At 38.2% G+C, this 23,696-nt stretch overlaps 1 protein-coding gene across 8 annotated transcripts in view; it reads right to left on the reverse strand.

The window, feature by feature from the left end:
* Positions 1-23,696, reverse strand: part of USP37 (ubiquitin specific peptidase 37) — an 84,289-nt gene that overhangs the window by 42,401 nt on the left and 18,192 nt on the right. For all 8 annotated transcript variants that reach the window (XM_020904737.2, XM_020904738.2, XM_020904734.2 and 5 more), the window contains 5 exons: positions 22,091-22,269; positions 21,696-21,773; positions 11,504-11,601; positions 9,426-9,510; positions 1,564-1,725 (listed from right to left, as the gene is read on the reverse strand). In XM_020904737.2, coding sequence (XP_020760396.1) covers positions 1,564-1,725; positions 9,426-9,510; positions 11,504-11,601; positions 21,696-21,773; positions 22,091-22,269 — 602 coding nt within the window. The remainder of the gene's footprint in view (positions 1-1,563; positions 1,726-9,425; positions 9,511-11,503; positions 11,602-21,695; positions 21,774-22,090; positions 22,270-23,696) is intronic.

The following is a 23,696-nucleotide window of genomic DNA, read 5'->3' on the forward strand; positions in this document are numbered from 1 at the left end:
GGAGGTTGGGGTCAGGAGATCTAAGCTATTACACACAGAAAGGATAAACAGCAAGGTCCTACTGTATAGCACAGGGAGCTATTCAATATCCTATGATAAACCATATGGAAAAGAAAATTTTAAACATGTATAACTTGAATCATTATGCTGTATAGCAGAAATTAACACAACACTGTAAATCAACTATACTTCAATTAAAATTTTTCTTTTATATTTATATAAGATGATTGATAGTCACTAAACTCACTATGGTAATCATTTCATGATGCATATGAGTCACATTATTATGCTGTACAATTTAAACTTACAGTGCTGTATTTCAACTATACTGTAATAAAGCTGGAAGGAAAAAAATGCAAGAGGGCTCCAACTGCCTAGATCCACTATTAGTGTATTAAATACCTCAAGTAAGTTAATTAATTCCTCTAAGCCTTAGTTGTGCTGTGCTGTGAATAGGTGCTCAGTCACATCTGACTCTTTGCAACTTCATGTACAGTAGCCCGCCAGGCTCCTCTGTCCATGGGATTCTCCAGGTAAGAATATTGGAGAGAGTTGTCATGCCCTCCTCCAGGGGATCTTCCCAACTGAGGGATCAAACTCAGGTCTCGAACCCAGATCTCCTGGCCTGTAGGCAGATTCTTTACCATCTGAGTCACCAGGGAAGACCAAGAATACTGGAATGGGTCGCCTATCCCTTCTCCAGGCAATTTCCCCGACCCAGTAATTGATCCGGGGTCTCCTGCATTGCAGGTGGATTCTTTGCCAGCTGAGCTACCAGGGAAGCTCAAGTCGTAATTCCTTAATCTACAAAAACAGATTTTTTTAATACATCTAGCTCAGAGAGCTACTGTGAGAATTTAAAGAAAAAATTCATTGAAACACAGTTTCTGGCACATAACAAACACTTCAGCTATGATTGATATCATTATTATAGCTATTATACCATGATCTCATTTCTGTATGGTTATTAAAAATATAAGCATGAAGGGGCTGGGAAAGATAAAAATAAAATTAATACTGAAGTATCTACAGAGATGGATGAAGTATATGAGATTTAAGAATACACATTTTCTGCTTTATGATGTTTTTTATATATATATATATATACATTTACAGAGAAACACACACACGCAATTTTGTTTTCAAGGTCCAAAAATTAGAGACCAGATAATGAACTGAACTTTATGGACATGATAAATCTTTAGTAAATGAAAAATATTTGAGAACTATAATTAATGACTCTTTTAATCATCTTGTATACCAAGTTACAGGGCTTCCTAGGCGGTGCTAGTGATAAAGAACTGGTCTGCCAATACAGGAGATGTAAGAAATGTGGGTTTGATCTCTGGGTTGGGAAGATCCCCTGAAGGAGGGCATGGCAACCCACTCCAGTATTCTTGCTTGGAGAACCCCCACGGACAAAGGATCCTGGTGGGTTACAGTCCACGAGGACACAGAGAGTCGGACATGACTGAAGAGATTTAGCATGAACACATACCAAGTAGAACATACTTCAGTTGAATCACTTTATAAAAATAAAGCAAAATAAAATAATTTACCTACCCTTGCAGTTGCTGCTGTTGGTAAGAGGAAAGGGGCACTCTTGGCTTGTTCCAGCCAGTGTAATCCTGGTTACACCTCAGTTTTTTAACAGAAAGAGGAGCTGGCTGAGGAAGAAATCCCAAACTTCTTTTGGCAGACGGAGTTTGGCTTGAAATATTAGTCCTATGAAAAAGAAAAAATAACGAAGAAACAAAACAAATTTGAATGCTGCTTTCTTCCCCTACTAGATTCAGAGAAGTCACTGTCTATGGGGAAAAAAATATCCTAAATTTGAGGAAATATCAGTTTTAATGATCACTTGGGAAAAAAATTTCACAATGTAAATTAGCAAATCTGGTGATAGGGAGCTGAAGAGGCAAATAGTATGGTAATGTGCAATCAAAATAAGCCAAGTTAATGGCTTGAGAAAAAACATAATTTTACTTTTTTATTCACTTTTATCCACTTGATGGCTATCATACATCAGTTTACCTAATCTTGAAAACCTTTAGGCAGTGAACTCTTTTCACTATTATGCAACAAATATTCGTACCCAATCTCCTTGAGAACTTACTCTAATTTATATACAGTGAAAATGTTAGGAATATTTTCAATTTTCTTAGCTAATGACTGTTCCCCAAAAATGCTGTACCAATTTATATTTCCACCAGTAGAGAATTTCCCCTTTCCACATAGTCTCCATTACAATGCTGCTAAGCTGCTAAGTCACTTCAGTCGTGTCCGACTCTGTGCGACTCCACCCCTGGGATTCTCCAGGCAAGAACACTGGAGTGGGTTGCCATTTCCTTCTCCAATGCATAAAAGTGAAAAGTGAAAGTGAAGTCGCTCAGTCATGTTCAACTCTTCGCGACCCCATGGACTGCAGCCTACCAGGCTCCTCTGTCCATGGGATTTTCCAGGCAAGAGTATAGGAGTGGGGTGCCATTTCCGTTACAATATTATCCCTCTAATGAATGGAACATGATTTCACTGTTATTTTATAATTTCCTCGTTATTACCTAAGTTGAACATATCAATCTGTCTTTATGGTTTCAATTTCTGTCTTAAGAATCATTCTAAGCCTCCAACTAATAAAAATAAATGGAAAAAAAAAAAAGAATCATTCTATAAAGGTCAGAAAAATGGTTTCCTATATTCTTTTAAAAATTTAAAATCTTGTTTTCCCTCCTATTCAGGTCTTTAATCTGCCTGGACATTTACTTTTTGCATCCTATAAAACAGGAATATGATACACTTTTTTATAAGGAACAACCAACTGTCTTCAAACAACTTACTATGTGCCAAGGACATCTGTTAGCCACTGTTTAGTTTTTTACTTTAAAAAAAAAATTGTGAAATAGAAAAGTATATAGAAGTTCGATGTGTAACACTGTTGTACAGGATGTCAATAGTGAGGAAAGTTTCGTGTGTGAGGATGGGGGATATGAGGCAAACTATACCTTCTATTCAACTTTCCCATAAATATAAAACTGTTCTAAAAAAACTTATTAAAAATAAAGTGTGGAGCTTAACATATTTTTATAAAGCAAAGACATAAGAACCATTAATGTAAAAAAACCTCCAAGTGGCCCTTTCCAATCACAACCCTGAAGTTATCATTAGCTTTCTATCAGCTTTATTCCTTACTATGTACTCCCATACACTGTAGTTTGGACAAGGCAAACGTGTATTTTCATCCTTTTGCTTTCAACTTTTGTCCATCCTTATACTGCAGTTATCTTTTAAATAGCATATGGATTATTTTTATTCTTCCTTTAAAATCCAGTCTTTTACTGAAACATTTAGTGTATTTATATTTAGTGTCATTACTAATTTAGGTTAATAACCTAATATCCTTGTTCTACTAATTCTATCATATGTGTCATTTCTGAGTCAGTATTTATTAATTTTTCTCTTCCTTATGAGTTGTTTTCTCCTGTTTCTTTGTACACTTCATAATATTTTTTTGGATGCCAGGTACTGTGAATTTTATCTTGCGGGGTATTGCATACTTTTAATTTCTATAAACAGTCTTAAATTTTGTTCTGGGATGTGGTTAAGTTACCCAGAAACAGTACAATGTTGCAGTTAAGGTTTGTTATCTGGGAGCAGAGCAGCAATTCGTCTAGGGACAGTTTTCCTCATTAATGAAGCAAGTCTTTTTGCAGGTATTCAAACTGCCATTAAGAACAGGAACTATGCCTGGCTTTATGTATATTCTAAGTATCATCCACTTAGATCCTTTAGGGTGATTCTTTCCCTGGCCTTGACCAGTCTCCTCACCTGCACATGCTGCTCAGCACTCAAAATGAATACTCAAGGGGGACTCTGCAGGTCTCTATAATTCCTTCTTTGTGTAGCTTTCCCTTCTGGTACTTTGCTCTGTAAATTCTAGCCACCTTGTATTCCCTAGATTCCTAGACCACTTCCTCAACTCAGGAAGAGTACAGAACTGGCTCTGCCTGGCTCCCCCTCCTTGTGTGTTAACCTAGAAACTTCCACTACCAAGCAAGCTAACATAGTCGTAAGGCTAATTTGTTTCCCATCTCTCAGGGATCACTGTCCTTCACTGATTCATGTCCAATGTCTTGAGATGCAATGTTTCACATAGTTTGTCCATGTTCTTGGTTGTTTCAGGAAGGAGGATAATGTGGTCCATCTTGGACAGAAGCGGAAGTCATCTTTAACTTTTTAATATGTCTAAGTTAACACCAAATATGTCCTTTTCATCATAGGGGACTGGAAAGCAAAAGCAGGAAGTCAAAAGATACCTGGAGTAACAGGCAAGTTTGGCCTTGGAGTACAAAATGAAGCAGGGCAAAGGCTAACAGAGTTTTGCCAAGAGAATGCACTGGTCATAGGAAACATCCTCTTTCAACAACACAAGACACGACTCTACACATGGACACCACCAGATGATCAATACTGAAATCAGATTGATTATATTCTTTGCAGCCGAAGATGGAGAAGCTCTATATAGTCAGCAAGACAAGACTGGGAGGTGAGTGGCTCAGATAAAGAACTCGTTATTGCCAAATTCAGACTTAAATTGATGAAAATCGGGAAAACCACTAGATCATTCAGGTATAACCTAAATCAAATCCCTTACGATTATACAGCGGAAATGACAAATAGATTCCAGGGATTAGATCTGATGGACAAAGTGCCTGAAGAACTATGGACAGAGGTTCGGGACATTGTACACGAGGTAGTGATCAAAACCATCCCCAAGAAAAGAAATGCAAAAAGGCAAAATGGTTGTCTGAGGAAGCCTTACACACAGCTGAGAAAAAAAGAGAAGCAAAAGGCAAAGGAGAAAAGGAAAGATATATCCATCTGAATACAGAGTTCCAAAGAATAGTAAAGAGATAAGAAAGCGTTCCCAAGTGAACAATGCAAAGAAATAGAGGAAAATAACAGAATGGGAAAGATTAGAGATCTCTTCAAGAAAATTAAAAGATACTAAGGGAACATTTCACACAAAGATGGGCATAGTAAGGGACAGAAAATGTATGGACCTAACAGAAGCAGAAGATACTAAGAAGTAGTGGCAAGAATACACAGAAGAATTATACAAAAAAGATCTTCATGACCCAGATAACCATGATGGTGTGATCTCTCACCTAGAGCCAGGCATCTTGGAATGTGAAATCAAATGGCCTTTAGGAAGCATTGCCACAAACAAAGCAAGTGGAGGTGATGGAATTCCAGCTGAGCTAATTCAAATCCTAAAAGATGATGCTGTGAAAGTGCTGCACTCAATATGCCAGCAAATTTGGAAAACTCAGCAGTGGCCACAGGACTGGAAAAGGTCAGTTTTCATTAAAATCCCAAAGAAGAGTAATGCCAAAGAATGTTCAAACTACTGCACAATTGGACTTATTTCACATGCTAGCAAAGTAATCCTCAAAATTCTCCAAGTCAGGCTTCAATAGTACACGACCCTAGAACTTCCAGATGTTCAAGCTGGATGTAGAAAAAGCAGAAGAAACAAGAGATCAAATTGCCAACATCCACTGGATCATCAAAAAAGCAACAGAGCTCCAAAAAAAATCTACTTCTGCTTTACTGATGTTGCCAAAGACTCTGACTGTGTAGATCACAACAAACTGTGGAAAATTCTTCAAGAGATGGGAATACCAGACCACCTGACCTGCCTCCTGAGAAATCTGTATGCAGGTCAAGAAGCAACAGTTAGAACTGGACATGGAACAACAGACTGGTTCCAAATTGGGAAAGGAGTACATCAAGGCTGTATATTGTCACCCTGCTTATTTAACTTCTATGCAGAGTACATCATGTGAAATGCTGGGCTGGATGAAGCATGAGCTGAAATCAAGACTGCCAGGAGAAATAGCAATAACCTGAGATATGCAAGTGACACCACCCTTATGGCAGAAAGTGAAGAGGAACTAAAGAGCCTCTTTACAAAGGTGGAAAAGGAGAGTGAAAAAGCTGGCTTAAAACTCAGCATTCAAAAAACTAAGATCATGGCATTCAGTCCCATCACCTCACGGGAAATAGATGGGGAAACAATGGAAACTGTGACAGACTTTATTTTCTTGTGTTCCAAAATCACTGCACGTGGTGAATGCAGCCATGAAATTAAAAAAGACGCTTGATCCTTAGAAGAAAAGGTATGACCAACCAACCTAAAGAGCATATTAAAAAGCAGAGACATTACTTTGCTGAAAAGGTCAGTGTCGTCAAAGCTATGACTTTTGCAGGAAAATCAATTCTGAATATTCATTGGAAGGACTGATGCTTAAACTCCAATATTTTGGCCACCTGAGACAAAGAGCTGACTCATTAGAAAAGACCCTGATGCTGGAACGATCGAAGGCAGGAGAAGGGGATGACAGAGGACAAGATGGTGGGATGGCATCACTGACTCAATGGACATGAGTTTGAGCAGATGTTGAGGGACAGGGAGGCCTGGTGTGCAGAAGTTCACAGGGGCTGCAAAGAGTTGGACACAAATGACAGACTGAACAAAGTTAACTGTGGCTTCCTCTCAAACAAAATAAGGAACTTAAAATGTTTTAATTTCCCATACTCTTCTCCACTCATTTATTTTAACCTCTTATTGGTATAATATTCTGCTAATTTTTTGTTTTCAACCCTATCATTTTTATAAAAACTATCAAAATATATTTAGATGCATAATAAGTCTGGAAAGATATTAGTAATAGCAGTTGCATCCTGAAAGAAAATGAACAAGTAGGAGTTAGGATTTACTTTTCACTGTATGCACTCTGTAACTTCTGAAGTTTCTACCATATTCCCTTATTACTTCTACAAAAGAATAAATTTTAAAGGTACTTAATTTTTTAATATGCTTAAAAATTCTTTTGCTCACTGATTTTTCTTACTTCTACTCCTTCCTTTGTTCACTTTTCTTCTTGCTAAAGAAATTCTGTCCTTGCACTCTTGAATTAAAATTTAACTGGATGTGTAATTCTTTGATATCATCTGTTCCTACTGTTGCTAATGTCAGTCTGTTTTCATTTTGTAGATGATATTTTTGTTTCTGGCAGCTTTTAAAAATTTCTTTACCCATCATCTACAAGGTAGATTTAAAAAATATGTATCTGCTGTTTGGCATTTGTTGAGGTTTTTCAATGTGGACTTCCATCATTTTCATCCAGTATTTCTTTGACAAATTCCCTTCCTTTATTCTCCTTAGTCTATTTTTTTTCTCCAAAATGCTATTAAGATATAGAGGGTTAAAAAAAAAATGGAGGGTAGACCAAGAAGCCCTACATAAATCTCTTTTTTATAAATTCATAGACTTTTAATGAATTTTGAAATAGATTTTCTGTAAACCTTTTTAAATAAAATTCATTTACATTTACTATCTCCTCTCTATGCTACATCCCATGATCATGCATTTCTGCTTGTTTAGTAGCTGTCTCAGTCTGGACCTCTAATCTGCATAGGACTTTATATCAGGGGTTCAGAATTTTTGCCCCTACATAGGGAACATTAAAGCAGATACCAATCACTGCAAACCCCATTTCTGGGTATTTGCTTTCTGATCAGGCTTCCCCAGTGGCTCAGTCGTAAAGAAACTGCCTGCAATGCATGAGACATGAGTTCGATCCCTGGGTCGGGAAGAGCTCCTGAAGGAGGGAATGGCAACCCACTCCAGCATTTTTGCTGGGAAAATCCTATGGACAAAGGAGCCTGGTGGGCTACAGTCCATAGGGTTGCAAAGAGTTGAACACAACTGAAGTCACAGCACAACTAGAGGGAGCATTAGGTAAGCAGCATATTTAAGGTTCCAAATGCAGGCAGTTACATAGAAGTGTTTGGGCTTGGTTTACTAGCACAGTGGAGAGGGAAATGGCAACCCACTCCAGTATCCTTGCCTGGAGAATCTCATGGGCGGGGGAGCCTGGTGGGCTGCAGTCCATGGGGTTGCAAAGAGTCAGGCACAAATGAGCGACTAACACTTACTTACTAGCACAGAGGGCAGTTCGAGATATCCAGCTTTATGTATCTTCAGGTAAGAAATCAAGTTCTGATTGGGGGTCATGTTCAGTTTCTAATCTCATGCTGGTTTTGAAGATCCAGCCCTAAATACTTGACTCCAGTCTGAGTTTTATACCTGCTTTATGGTTTCAGCCTTTACTCAGCATTATTTTTCTTACCGGTCTGAAAATTTTCATCTTATCTTTGAGGGCAGTTTTGTATTAAAAGATATTTTTATTTCTTCAATAATTCCTATGTGCAATGAATATGCTCATTCTATTATTTTGAAAAGAAATCTGTATTGTATTTAAACAGTTGAAAACCAAATTTAGTTTTTTTTCAACTTGGATTCCTTTAAGATTCTTCTAATAAGCAGAAATATATTAAGCTTCCTCTCTTAAATTCAAAGAGTTAACAACTGCAGTCATAAAGTGACTGACAGATTCCACCCAAGGCTGAGTATATCTAAATACATAAATCAAATTATTTAACTCACCTTAATCATTTAACACAAATAATCTAGATGTTTTTACCACTCTGAATTAAATTCTAGCAAAAAATAAAATATGGCTTAACTGGTCATTATCTATGACTGGTCATTATGCTATATAGTAGCATATCTATTTATACTACTACTCTCACTTTTTACAACTGCCCTTCTGTGTGGCATTCTATGAACACGTCTCTTTGACAAGTGCTTAGCAGTTGTCTTATATATTCATACTCAACAAACCTCAAAAATTTAACCGAAATCTGTGTGTCAGTCACTCAGTTGTGTCCGACTCTGCGACTCTACACACTGTAGCTCTCTAGGCTTCTCTGTCCATGGAATTCTCCTAGGCAAGAACACTGGAATGGGTTGCCATTTCCTTCTCCAGGGGATCTTCCTGACCCAGGGATCAAACCCGGGTCTCCTGTATCATAGGCAGATTCTTTACCATCTGAGCTATATCTCTAGAATCACCAATTACATTTCTGACTGGCCTTTTCCAGTAAAAGATACTATGGGGAAACTTTTTGCTTTTTTAGGAAAACACCTTAAATTCTGGTAGATAGCTTAACAAACAATAAAGGCAATTTTAAAATGTCTCAGTGGAGAATTACTTTACTTGGGAGGATGGAAAATACACTGGTCAAAATATGATCACACTGCCAGTCAAACCTGTGTCCTCAGTACAAGTCTTCCTAGACATCAGGTTTATACATGTGTTGAAGAACATAAAAAGTAATAGTTTGAACTAAAACACTTCTAGAGTATCCTGTAACTAAAATGTCACGAATCTGTAAATTTTCATCTATGTTGGTAAATCAATGTATTCATGTAGAGCACAACACATAGACCCTCCCATCATTTAATATTCTGAAGAAAGCTCTTCAAGTTCTTCACAAGGCATATAGCCAATGCATACCTGTCTAGGTTAGTGCTGCCAGGAGAATAGTCCTTGGCTGCAGATCTGCTACCATAAAAAGATGACGACTGCAAAGGTAGAAGCCCTAAAAAAATGAACAGACACAGGAAAAACTTAATTCCTAAATCAATCATTCAAGTTCATTTAATAATAAAATTACATTGGGCTTGTTTATATTTAACTCTATTGTCCCCTTTCTTTTCATCAAAGTAATACATACATATGCATGTCTGAAGATCAAAATACTGTGAAAAAGTTTGTAAGAGGTTACAAAAGAATACTCTCTAGCCCTAAAGCTCCACAAATTTTTCTCCAATTTCTAATCATTTTTTGAAACTCAGTTTCTCTGATTTCCTCCATAACATTAGGTGTTTATAAAATTTCTCAATTTATTAATTTTAAACAGCATCAGCTGGCTCCCTCAAGAAAAATCAGAAATAATTTCTCATTTATACCACCTCTACTCTTCTCTTCTCTCCAAACCAATTATCAGTTGTGTTATTTTATGATTTTATTTATTTTTTGGCTGCGTCATGTGGCTTGTGGGATCTTGGTTCCTTGACCAGGAATTGAACTCCAGCTAACAGCAGTGAAAGCACCAAGTCCTGACCACTGGATTGCTTGGGAACTCCCCATCAGTTGTGTTATTTGAGTTCTACTGATTAACTTTGCAAAGTTAACACATTTAAACTCTCCACATTTTGTTCCATGAAACTTTTTACCACTTGACCCCTTATACTTTCCACTCGCTCTCCTCTTCCACATCAACACCTGTAAGATGTACCATAACTTCAACAGTATTAAGTATTAATACATCTATTAAGTATTAATACATCTTTAAGTATTCTGTTTTCTAACTATAGTGAAAGTGAAAGTGACGTCGCTCGGTTGCCTCTGACTCTTTGCAACCTCATGGACTGTAGCCTACCACACTCCTCCATCCATGGGATTTTCCAGGCAAGAGTACTGGAGTGGGTTGCCATTTCCTTCTCCAGAGGATCTTCCTGACCTAGGGACGGAACCCGGGTCTCTTGCATTGTAGGCAGATGCTTTACTGTCTGAGCTACCCAGGGAAGTCCTTTCTAATACAGGTTGCTTGAAAAAGCTGAAAACCAAAAAATAGCATTTATATAATGAATTATTACTTCAAAGGTGAGAATTATATTAGAGCTTTCTCTTTCTGTCAGAGTCCAATTTATGTATGTCTGAACCCATAAAGCAGACTGTTTCTAGAGTCCAGATGAAATGAATTCTCTCAAACTCCCAAATTACCAAAATCATGCCATATTTTATTAGCTTTCTTCAATTCCAAGTTAAACACAATATTCAAATCAATACTAGATACATGAGTCTCTAAGAAGTTCAGAGGACCAGAGTTATGCTAAGTATAGGAAGCAGCAATAAAACTTCAGGGACAATCTTTTAGTTTTTGTTAAAAATAAGGTGAGCGTATATAACTGCTTTATGTGATCATTACAAGATCTTCTGGAACTTCTAACCACCAGCAACACTGATAATTTAATTTCAATAACTTTAACTCTTTGGATTCATTCCATGGTCCAGGTACTTTGACAATTCTAATTCTAATTCTAATCCTAATTCTAGGTAGTTGAAGAGGCAGATGTAAAGCTTAAATTCCTCGTAAGCAAAATAAAAATTCCCTTGTAGCTCTAATATTTTAAAAAATAGTTTAGCCAAGTATTAGGATACAAATTAGGGCTTCCCAGGTGGCTCAGTGGTAAAATATCCACCTGCCACGCAGGGGACATGGGTTTGATCCCTGGGTTGGGAAGATCCTCTGGAGAAGGAAATGGTAACCAACTCCAGTATTTCTGCCTGGGAAATCCCATGGACAGAGGAGCCTGGTGGGCTACAGTTCATGGGGTCACAAAGAGTTGAACACACTGAGCAACTAAACAGCAAAAACAGGATATAAACTGGCACCCGATAACTAGTCCAAAATTTACCCAGTGTTCTTAAATATGTGAGAAATATGCCCCAGTTTACATTTCTATTTCTAGTCTAATACAATATATCATATCATAAATGAGTATATTATGCAAAGACCAAATACTTACCTGATGTCCTATTCTCTTCTGACTGTTTCAAACTCAGTTGTTTCTCTCTACTGCTGGTTAAATACTTTCTTGAGGGATCTGTCATAGCCTTGTTGTTCCTATAGTTAATAATTTAATTCAAACATATATGTATAAAGATATAATTCTTAATTTTAAATAGTTGTCATTAGAATTTACATTTCAATTACTGAATTAATTGATGCGCTTGGAAGTTACGCTACAAGGTGTTAAAGCCTTATGCAAATGAGAATCATAAAAATAAGCTTTTCATTACCTAGTCAAAAGTCAATCCAATCCAAAACCCTGGTAATTAGGCAAAAATGAAAGAGCAGTTCCTTTATAAAAAAGTCAAACCAGAGACAGCAAGAATATATAGGTTTTTTTTGCCAAAAGCAAGCCCAGATGAAATGATTCAGCTACTAAGAGCAAAAGAATCAATTAAGAACTAAGATGAAAAAATTAAAATTAAAAAAAATTGAAAATAATAAAAAGAAGCAAACCATTCGAGCTTGATAATGAACAGCTCTAAAAGTAAAATAAACAAAATCCAAAATGTTCTTATAGTTTATGTAATTTGAAATGTTATTTACTAAATGTCAACATTTCAATTCATAGTGACTAAACTACTTTAAGTTCATGAACACAAAGTTAAAATTTCTTAAGCCCCTTTCCCCTATCTCTTCAGTTCAGTAGCTCAGTTGTGTCGGACTCTCTGCAACCCCATGAACTGCAGCACGCCAGGCCTCCCTGTCCATCACCAACTCCCGGAGTCCACCCAAACCCATGTCCATTGTGTTGGTGATGCCTTCCAACCATCTCATCCTCTGTCTCCCCTTCTCCTCCTGCCCTCAATCTTTCCCAGCATCAGGGCCTTTTCCAATGAGTCAACTCTTCGCATCAGGTGGCCAAAGTATTGGAGTTGCAGCTTCAAAATCAGTCCTTCCAATGAACAGCCAGGACTGATCTCCTTTAGGACAGACTGGTTGGATCTCCTGGCAGTCCAAGGGACTCTCAAGAGTCTTCTCCAACACCAGAGTTCAAAAGCATCAATTCTTTTGTGCTCAGCTTTCTTTACAGTCCAACTCTCACACCCATACATGACCTCTGGAAAAACCATAGCCTTGACTAGATGGACCTTTGTTGACAAAGCAATGTCTCTGCTTTTTAATATGCTATCTGAGTTGGTCATAACTTTCTTTCCAAGGAGTAAGTGACTTTTAATTTCATGGCTGCAATCACCATCTGCTGTGATTTTGGAGCCCAGAAAAACAAAGTCAGCCACTGTTTCCCCATCTATTTGCCATGAAGTGATGGGACCGAATGCCATGATCTTAGTTTTCTGAATGTTGAGCTTTAAGCCAACATTTTCACTCGCCTCTTTCACTCTCATCAAGAGGCTCTTTAATTCTTCTTCACTTTCTACCATAAGGGTGGCGTCATCTGCATATCTGAGGTTATTTGTATTTCTCCTGGCAATCATTGATTCCAGCTTGTGCTTCCTCCAGCCCAGCATTTCTCATGATGTACTCTGCATATAAGTTAAATAAGCAGGGTGACAATATACAGCCTTGACATACTCCTTTTGCTATATGGAACCAGTCTGTTGTTCCATGTCCAGTTGTAACTGTTGCTTCCTGACCTGCATACAGGTTTCTCAAGAGGCAGGTCAGGTGGTCTGGTATTCCCATTTCTTGAAGAATTTTCCACAGTTTATTGTGGTCCACACAGTCAAAGGCTTTGGCATAGTCAGTAAAGCAGAAATAGATGTTTTTCTGGAACTCTCTTGCTTTTTCAATGATCCAGTGGATGTTGGCAATTTGATCTCTGGTTCCTCTGCTTTTTCTAAAACCAGCTTTAACATCTGGAAGTTCACGGTTCATGCATTGCTGAAGCCAGGCTTGGAGAATTTTAAGCATTACTTTACTAGCGTGTGAGATAAGTGCAATGTGCGGTAGTTTGAGCTTTCTTTGGCATTGACTTTCTTTGGGAATGGAATGAAAACTGACCTTTTCCAATCCTGTGGCCACTGCTCAGTTTCCCAAATTTCCTGGCATACTGAGTGCAGCACTTTCACAGCATCATCTTTCAGGATTTTTAAACAGCTCAACTTGAATTCCATCACCTCCACTAGATTTGTTCATAGTGATGCTTCCTAAGGCCCACTTGACTTCACATTCCAGGATGTCTGGCTCTAGGTGAGTGATCATACTGATTATCTGGGTTGTGAAGATCTTTTTTGCAGTTTTTCTGTGTATTCTTGCCACCACTTCTTAATATCTTCTGCTTCTATTAGGTCCCTACCATTTCTGTCCTTTATAGAGCCCATCTTTGCATAAAATGTTCTCTCTTGGTATCTCTAATTTTTTTTAAAGAGATCTCCAGTCTTTCCCATTCTATTGTTTTCCTCTATTTCTTTGCATTGATCGCTGAGGAAGGCTTTCTTATCTCTCCTGGCTATTCTTTGGAACTCTGAATTTAAATGGGTATATCTAAAAAAAAAAAAAAGGGTATATCCTTTCTTTTCTCCTTTGCTTTTTGCTTCCCTTCTTTTCACAGCTATTTGCAAGGGGTTCCTTAGAAAGCCATTTTGCATTTTTGCATTTCTTTTCCTTGGGCATGGTCTTGATTCCTGTCTCCTATACAATGTCATGAACTTCCGTCCATAGTTCATCAGGCACTCGGTCTATCAGATCTAGTCCCTTAAATCTATTTCTCACTTCCACTGTATACTCACAAGGGATTTGATTTAGGTCATACCTGAATGGTCCAGTGGTTTTCCCTACTTTCTTCAATTTAAGTCTGAACTTGGCAATAAGGAGTTCATGATCTGAGTCACAGTCAGCTCCCGGTCTTGTTTTTGCCGACTGTATAGAGCTTCTCCATCTTTGGCTGCAAAGAATACAATCAATCTGATTTCGGTGTAGGCCATCTGGTGATGTCAGTGTGTAGTCTTCTCTTGTGTTGTTGGAAGAGGGTGTTTGCTGTGACCAGTGCGTTCTCTTGGCAGAACTCTATTAGCCTTTGCCCTGCTTCACTCTGTACTCCAAGGCCAAATTTGCCTGTTACTCCAGGTGTTTCTTGACTTCCTACTTTTGCATTCCAGTCCCCTAATAATGAAAAGGACATCTTTTTTGGGTGTTAGTTCTAGAAGGTCTTGTAGGTCTTCATAGAACTGTTCAGCTTCTTCAGCATTACTGGTCGGGGCATAGGCTTGGATTACCGTGATATTGAATGGTTTGCCATGGAAACGAAAAGAGATCATTCTGTTGTTTTTGAGATTGCATCTAAGTACTGCATTTCAGACTCTCTTGTTGACTATGATGGCTACTCCATTTCTTCTAAGGGATTCCTGCCCACAGTAGTAGATACAATGGTCATCTGAGTTAAATTCACCCATTCCAGTCCATCTTAGTTCGATGATTCCTAGAATGTTGATGTTCACTCTTGTCATCTCCTGTCTGACTACTTCCAATTTGCCTTGATTCATGGACCTAACATTCCAGGTTCCTATGCAATACTGCTCTTTACAGCATCGAACCTTGCTTTTATCATCAGTCCCATCCACAACTGGGTGTTGTTTTTGCTTTGGCTCCATCCTTTCATTCTTTCTGGAGTTATTTCTCCACTGATCTCCAATAGCATACTGGGCACCTACCGACCTGGGGAGTTCATCTTTCAGTGTCCTATCTTTTTGCCTCTTCACACTGTTCATAGGGTTCTCAAGACAAGAATACTGAAATGGTTTGACATTCCCTTCTCCAGTGGACCACATTCCTCTGATCTATTATTCCCAAATACCTGAACCTATATTAAGTAAAGAGGGTCCATTGAGAAACATGCTCATACTTTGATTAAAGTGCTTATTTTAGGAGATCCATCATGAATAAAGCCTACAAGCAGATAATGTAGATGCTCCACCCGGATTCCCTCTAGTCTTATTTTTGTATCCTCTCTTGCACACCAACTTGGGTTTTTTCCCTTTTTTTTTTTTAATATTGGAGTATAGGTGATTAACAACGTTTTGTTACTTTCAGGTGTACTGCAAAGGGGTTTAGTTATGCATATACATGTATCTATTCTTTTTCAAGTTCTTCTATTTGGGTTGTTTTTAAAATTTTTTTGATAGCCACTACCTAGGGTTCCTTTTCACAAGATTGTCCTCAAGCTACCAGAGTCTTTGTCTGCACTCTCAGAGTCAAAAGTAAGGTCAGGTGCTGAAGTATAGAAGCCAAGCTCCCCTGCCTTGGATTAGAATAGTTTTAAGGTGAAATGTATATAACAGATTTTCTTTCTGGGATTAGGTTGAAGCCTAAACTCTGCATTTTTCTGGTCAGAGATCAGATTTTTGTCTGAGATCACACTCACTCATTTTCTCCTGCACTGCAGTATCTTGCTTCCCCCAGTCCTTCCTGGTATCCCCTGGAAATAATTCCAAACTAATCACTTGGACACTACTCTCCATTTCAGGGTTTGTGTCTGAGGAAGTTGAACAACAGTTAGTGCTAGAAGAGGGTCTAGGAAGCACACTCCAAGGACAAGATTCTGGAACTGGATCAACTGTTTGGCAATGGTAGCAGAAATACCATTGGCTGGTGGTAAAATCTTTGGTATCCTAAAGTGTAATACCAGCAAGGTTTTTCATCTGTAGTGAACTGGGTTGGGATAAAGTAGAAGAGGATATAGCTCATGCAATCTTTCCAGCATTTGAAAAATGTGGTAGACTGCACAATGGACCCTACTAACATTATAGAAATGTTCTAAAACTGGATTATGGTGATGGTTGCACAACTCAAAAAATTTACCAAAAATACAGAATTATACATTTAAAACAGGTGAATTTTATGGTGTATAAACTGTACCTCAATAAAACTGTTAAAAAAAAAAATCCCAAATTATTTCCTTCCTTGTATCCAAGCCCCCTACTAAGAAATGCAATCTGTTTAATGAGACTGGGCTTGTGATTTCCTTTTCCCAAAAGAATGTAACAGACATAACAGTGCATGAGTCCTGATTCTACGGCTACAGGTACCTTGCAAATTTTCACTCATTCTTTTGGAACCCTACCACTGCCATGAGAGTAATTCCAGGGCAACCCTATCAAGAGAAAAAACAACATGGCTAGTCTCCTGCATCACATCAACCACTAGACAGCCAACGGCCAGTCATACAAGTAATGCCACTGTGGACCAGCTAATCCCAAGCCAACTTACCAAATGACCACGCATGCATGAGAAAATGAGAGAATCCAGTCACAACTGGCCAAGACAGGCCCAGATAAACAGAACCACTTAAGTGACCACTGACTTATAAGCAATAATAAATAGTTACTATTTTAAGTATATTGTTACATAGCACTAGATAACTGATACAGTCATATGGGGTAATAATAATCATAAAGACTATGGGTCATCAAGGAACTATGCAACCAGAGCAAGCCATCATGAGCTGGGTGCTATCATACCCATGAAGTTGTAAGATTATGCTGTAACTTCCTGATCTTACAACTTCATGGGTATGATAGCACCCAGCTCATGATGGCTTGCTCTGGTTGCATAGTTCCTTGATGACCCAAGTAAACAAGAATAGATAATGAGAACAGATCTATGAGCATTCTGATGACCAGACAAAAGAAGAAAAACTGTGCCTGATTCATGGATGGATCATCTCGGTACACTGATACAAGCTGAAAATGAACTGTTGCTGCATTGTAGCTCCACTAAGGGACTGCCCTGGAACACAGGACTAAAACGAATTCCTCCACTGTACAGAGTTTGAGAAGTTCACCTAACTGTCCATTTTGTACGGAGAGAAACGTGGGCCAGGGGACCCCCAGATGGTGGTAAATAGTCTAGATGGATGATCAGGGGCCTAGAAGGAATAAGCCTGGAAAATCAGGCGAAAATAATTTATGGAAGAGGTTTATGCATAGTATGTACAAAGGGTGAAGCTCTGTTTCACATGTTAATGCTCAACAGAGAACTCCACTGAAGAGACATTAAACAATCACCCATGGTAACTTGTCTAGTAGATGCCAGTCAACTTCTGTACTCAGCCGTCCAAATACTTCCACAAAGGGCCCATGAGTAACAGGCATGGTAGTAGAGGTAAAAGCTCTAAGTGCACCCTAAAATAGGGGCTCCCTTTCAATAAGCTGGTTTAGCAACTTATGCAGCTCAATGTCCAATTGCTCAGCTATTCTAGAAGCTGATCCCTGGCACTTGAAGGAATACTATCCCTTAAGGAAACCAACCAGACATTTGGTGATAAGATGATTACATTAGACTCCTTCCATCCCAGAAAGGGTAGCAATTAATTCTGGCTGGGACTGGCATATATTTAAGGTTTGCTTTTTCCTTTCCTGCCCACAGTGCCTTGGCTGCACTGCTATCTGAGGGCTTTATAAGAGTACATGATTTACTAACATGAAATCTCACATAACATCACTGTGGAATGAGAGATCCACTTTACACAAAAGAAAAGGAGGTACAATAAGGGCATATGACCAAAGGGTCCATTGGTCCTATCATAGATCATATTTACCTCAAAGCTGACGGCCAACAGCCTTTAAAGGTGCAGATTATAGAGATGATCTTGTTAGGAACTGGGAGCCCTTCAAGATATAATATATAACATAAACCAACAGGCCATTACAGTTATAGAGAATACATGGGTCTGGAAACCAAGAAGTAAGAATGCCTCCACTATCAGTCTCAATAACACACCTGGAGAATTTGTGCTTCTTGTTCCTTCAATTTAGATTTTGTGGATCTAGAGGTTCTGGTTTCCAGAGGAGGAAATTTTTCACAAGAGAGGACAAGAAGAATTCCATTTAATCTAAAGCAATGGCTGCTACTCATTTTGGGCTTCTCATGTTGGCACATCAACAGGCAAAGAAAGGAGTTACTGTGCTGTAACTGACTTTAATTATTATAAGAGGGCAGGGTTGCTGCTACATGATAAGGGCAAGAAGAATATGTCTGGTATAAAGGAAATTCACCAGGGAATCTCTTGGTGCTTTCAAGCTCAGTTTTAACTCTGATTGGGTAATTGTAGCAACCACAGCCTGACAAGTACACAGTGACCATGGGCTCAGATCCCTCAGGGAAAAAGATCTCAGTCATAGCACCAGGAAAGTCATCAACACCATCAGAAGTGTTAATGAAAAATGCAACAAATCTAGAATGGATCCTAGAAGTAGATTATATCAGTTACAGCCTCAAGGCTATTTGTAGCAGTAAGGACAAAAAGAGCTACAGCTCATCCCACTAACACTCCTTTTTTAATATTCTCACCCAGAAATTGAAAAGCACTGATGTGAAGAACTTATAATAAGATGGTGGGGCTTTCCTGGTGGTCTTGTGGTAAAGAATCAGCCTGCCAATGCAGGTAACATGGGTTAGATCCCTGTTCTGGGAAGAACTAGCTCAGCAGTAAGACAGAGGGTAAAAATACAGGTATTACAGACTGGAAGGCTGGTGAGGACTGTTATATCTCAGCGAAATAGTCACAGAACTGTTATTTGTAACGTCTTAGGAGGCAGAACTCAAAGGAAAAGACTGAGACAATTAAGAACACTGGTCTGTGTTAGTGCTTTTTACTGCTCTCAGCAAGGTTCTATTCAAGACAGATAAATCTGGGTTAGAATTAGCGGGTTTGCAATCAAGGTTGAAAAATGAATATACCTCTCTGTGCCAATGGCCTAGAATTAAAATTGTGTGGTAACTGGAGGTCATATGGGACTAAAAAAATCCAATTGCTTCTGATTCTCAAACTGAGGCAATGCTAAGAGGTAATGGAGAAGTAGTTTGTAAAAAACTGATGTTAATATTAGGGAAAACTGGATGAGGGGTATACAGGTACACCTCAACATTATCACTGCAACTTTTCTGTAAATCTAAAATTATTCCAAAATTTAAAAATTTATTAAAAGAATAACAAAAATACTGGCCCTAATTCTTTCTCAAGCCTATAATACCCTGCATGGTCTACCTTTAAAAACACTTCTAAAACTTTTACATTTCTAGACTTTTCTAAACTTCCAGAACTACATCGGCATCAAGTAGGTTACAAAGCTGCATGGCTCTGAAGAACACCCTTCAGCTATGGCCCTGAAAGATAACAGACAAAGGGAATCTGTTAAAGGGCAAAGCCACGAGTCATATGGAGTACAATGAGCAAGGGTTCCTTCCAAAGGATAGGACAGAAACTGTTACAGGGGTTAATTAAGAACTTATTCCACTGCTTTCACTGTCTTCACAATTTCTGCCTAACAAGATTTTATCTCTACTATAGACCAGTGACTCCTCAGAGTTCCCAATCTTTGTCTTTTCTAAATGGAAATTTTTTCTGTGGTTATCCTGTGCTTACTCCAGCAATGTATAATAAATGCTATGTGTGTGGAGACAGGAGTGAGGTATGCAGATTAACTTGTTTTTTAGTTTTTAGATACAATACCACTTTGCCAACAAAGGTCCCTAGAGTCAAAGCTATGTTTTTTCCAGTAGTCATGTATGGATGTGAGGGCTGGAACATAAAGGAAGCTGAGCACAGAAGAATTAATGCTTTTGAATTGTAGTGTTGGAGAAGACTCTTGAGAGACCTGGGGATGGCAACAAGATCAAACCAGTCAATCCTAAAAGAAATCAATCCTGAATATTCATTGGAAGGACTGATGCTGAAGCTCCAATACCTTGGCCACCTGATGTGAAAGAATGGACTCATTAGAAGAGACCCTGATGCTGGGAAAGACTGAAGGCAGGAGAAGGGGACCAAAGAGGATGAGATGGTTGGATGGCATCACCCACTTGATGGACATGAGTTTAAGCAAGCTCCAGGAGTTGGTGATGGACAGGCAAGCCTGGTGTGCTGCAGTCCACGGTGTTGCAAGGAGTCAGACACAAATGAGCAACTGAACTAAAGTGAACAAGACCATAAGGCGTATAGTCCAAGGCACACCTGGACCTTATGGAGAGAACTGCACATAACCCAGAGATCCTGGATTCTGAGCTGGATATAGTGACTAAATGAGATTTAGAGGCTGTCTCCATCAGGGTGAAGGTAGGGGTACTCTGCATATGGGAAGAATGATGAACAAACGTAAATCTTTAGCTAGAAGGGTAAACTATGGCAGACTGTTGTCCCCAAATAACCACTGTACTCATTTGTCATAACAGTAGAATTTGGGCTAGGCATACTTCCCAGATCTCCTCATAACTTGATATAACCACATGACCAAGTTTTGGCCAATGCAATATGCATAAAAGTTATGTATACAATTTTCAGCCTACACAAAAGCTGTATGCCCTCCCTTTGCTCCTTTCCTCCTTCCCAGTAGGAATACAGATATGAGAGTGGAGGCTGAAGCTATCCTGGTTCATAAAAGGGAAGATACTTATTAAGAATGGCAGAGAGAAGACAGAAGGAACCTGAGACTATGGTGATTGTAGTTTAAGAGAACACACGAGTCTTATCAGCTACCTAGATTTTTATACCTGTTACAGCAATAGAATCAAGAACTCAAACTATAAAAAGCTTCTTTAGGTTTTTCCCAGCTTCTTTCTGGTGACCCTTTGGCCTTCAACACCAGTTAATTGACTACCAACTGACTTCTGTTAAGGTATTAACTGGTAACTGTGTAATACGTTTTCTCACTCAGAAGACAAGACAGACAAAATCCACACGTCTCCTATTATGAGGAAGAGGACTGTCCGACTGCAGGCATGCTCTTTTGTTCAACCCCAAAAGTAGCTCTAAAAGACTGATGCTTCAGTCTAGAACCTAGGCTGGTTTTAATACCCTTTTACCCCTAAGTTAACTTTTCACATGAATAAGGTAAAAACTGTACTTTTTTTTTTTAAACAGGTAAAGAGAAGAAGGAAGGAAGGGCATTCATACTAAAAGAGCAAAAAACAAAAAACACTTACGTAGAGCTCTTCAGTTCTATCCTTATTATAAGTCCTGCAAATGAATAAAGCTAATGGGAGAAGTGCACTAAAATGACCAAAGCAATACTAATGGCCAAATCCTCTCTCTATTGAGCCTACAATGTACTGTTATCAAAATACTCTAAATCCTGTTCTTCTGTCTTTGAGATTTCCATAAACTGAAGATCATCCCAATTTTCTCTAGTGGTTTTAATTATTAATAAAAGAAATACCAATAAAATGTTATGAAAGTTCTTAAGGCAACTTACGATGAAGAATCATTTTCCTTAGGGTAATCTTCATTTAACTCTGAGCCAGATGACAGCATTCTTTTTCTCTTTTCAGTCCTACAGAGAACAGAGAAAAACAGTTATTTCACATTATTAAAATGTATAAACCAACATACTCAAGAACAAGAGTTGTGACTACTGTTATAACTCTATACACCACAGTTAAATATACTGTGTATCTGCAAGCTCTATACATGTCACTAACATAAATCACAAAAGACAAATATTATCTCCAAAAGACGCACTTTACACATTCTTCTTTTAACTAGAAGTCTCCTTCTTTTCCCCAAGTTACTGGACTTCTAAAAGGCCTAAAAGATATTTCTAAATAGGCAGAGCTAATGATTAAGAAAGGAATAAAAAATCTTTCATACCTATTTTCTAATAACCCTGATCTAAGAGGAGTGGATGTAGATGTCAAAGAGGGAATTGTCCGGGTAGGAGTTACTCCATTTCCTGCTGCAGCCTTAATTGATCCTCTACTTGGATTACCAAGAACTTTTCGAAATGGAGTATCATCTTTAGTTTCCAAACTTCCTCTTTTTGAAGAGACCTATAAGAATAAAGTTAAACATAGCTAATACTTCACATTAATTGGCATATGTTTAGACCAGTGATCCTCTTATACAGAACTTTTAAAAAATATCCACAACTGGAGACCCATCTCCAGAGATTCTAGCCTATCTGGTCTGGGGGTAAGGTCCATTCATCAGTACTTCTTTTTTTAAAGAACACTAGGTGATTCTAATCAGTATCAGATATTGAGCTTGACATGTATTTTCCTGTAGTACTCTTGTAAGCTTAGAAATTCCACAGCATACCTGGAAGCAGAAAAGAATTTGCTCTGAATTACTGATTTTTAAAAAAAGAAAATAACCTCATAGACGTAAGAGTCACATGAAAGTAGATCTTTAAGAAAGAAAATCCAATTATGAATATTTAAAGTGAGCTTCCCTGGTGATTCAGCTGGTAAAGAATCTGCCTGCAATATGGGAGACCTGGGTTCAATCCCTGGGTTAGGAAGATCCCTTGCAGAAGTGTATGGCAATCCACTCCAGTATTCTTGCCTGGAGAATCCCCATATACAGAGGAGCCTGGAGGGCTACAGTCCACGGGGTCACAAAGAGTTGGACATGACTGAGTGACCTAGCATAGCACATTACAGCAAAGTGATATGAATATGAGAAAAAGGAGTAACAATGACATTTGGCTGCCACAATTTAAAAGCCAAGTCACATAGAGAGCATATGATTTTTGAGGGGGTTCTAGTATGGAGAAATGAAACAAATATATATAATGATGGGGAGACTGAAGGTGAGACAGAACCTACTGGCAGAAGATGAATCAAAGAGTCTACCCCAAAACACAGCAAAAATATTCAGAGAGAATGCACACTTTACCTCTATGGAAGATTTCTAATTACTTTCCACAGAATTACAATCTTAGAATAAGAAAAAAGAATCTCTGAGGTCATCTGGATGAATGATTTAAAAAGTTGATTTTCAAATGGATAACTGATTCTCAAGATTAAAAAAAAAAAATCAAAACACTATTATAAAAGCCACATACTGAGAAGTCTCTTTTATCACCCCAATGCCATTCACTCAGTTCTTCTACTTCCCATCCTCCTACACCTTGTAAGTATTCTACATTATTCTACATTTTTAAGGAAATGAAAATCAGTATTTTATTTTTCTAGTTACACAAATGGTAGCAGGCTATATGCATACTGTTTTGCATATTTTCAACCTTTTTTGACCATGACCCCACAGTGAGAAATATTTTACATCACAACCTATTATATATACATACAAATAGAACCGAAAATTTCGAAAACCAGTACTTATCCTTATTGTGAAGAATACCTTCTCTATTACTTTCTATTCTATTTTATTTAATGGTAGTCACAACCCACAAAACTGATTTATAATCCCACTAATAACAGAAATCATTATTTGTGAAAGTATAAATATCTGCTTC

The sequence above is a fragment of the Odocoileus virginianus genome, chromosome 30, assembly GCF_023699985.2.
Source record: "Odocoileus virginianus isolate 20LAN1187 ecotype Illinois chromosome 30, Ovbor_1.2, whole genome shotgun sequence".
NCBI lineage: Eukaryota > Metazoa > Chordata > Mammalia > Artiodactyla > Cervidae > Odocoileus > Odocoileus virginianus.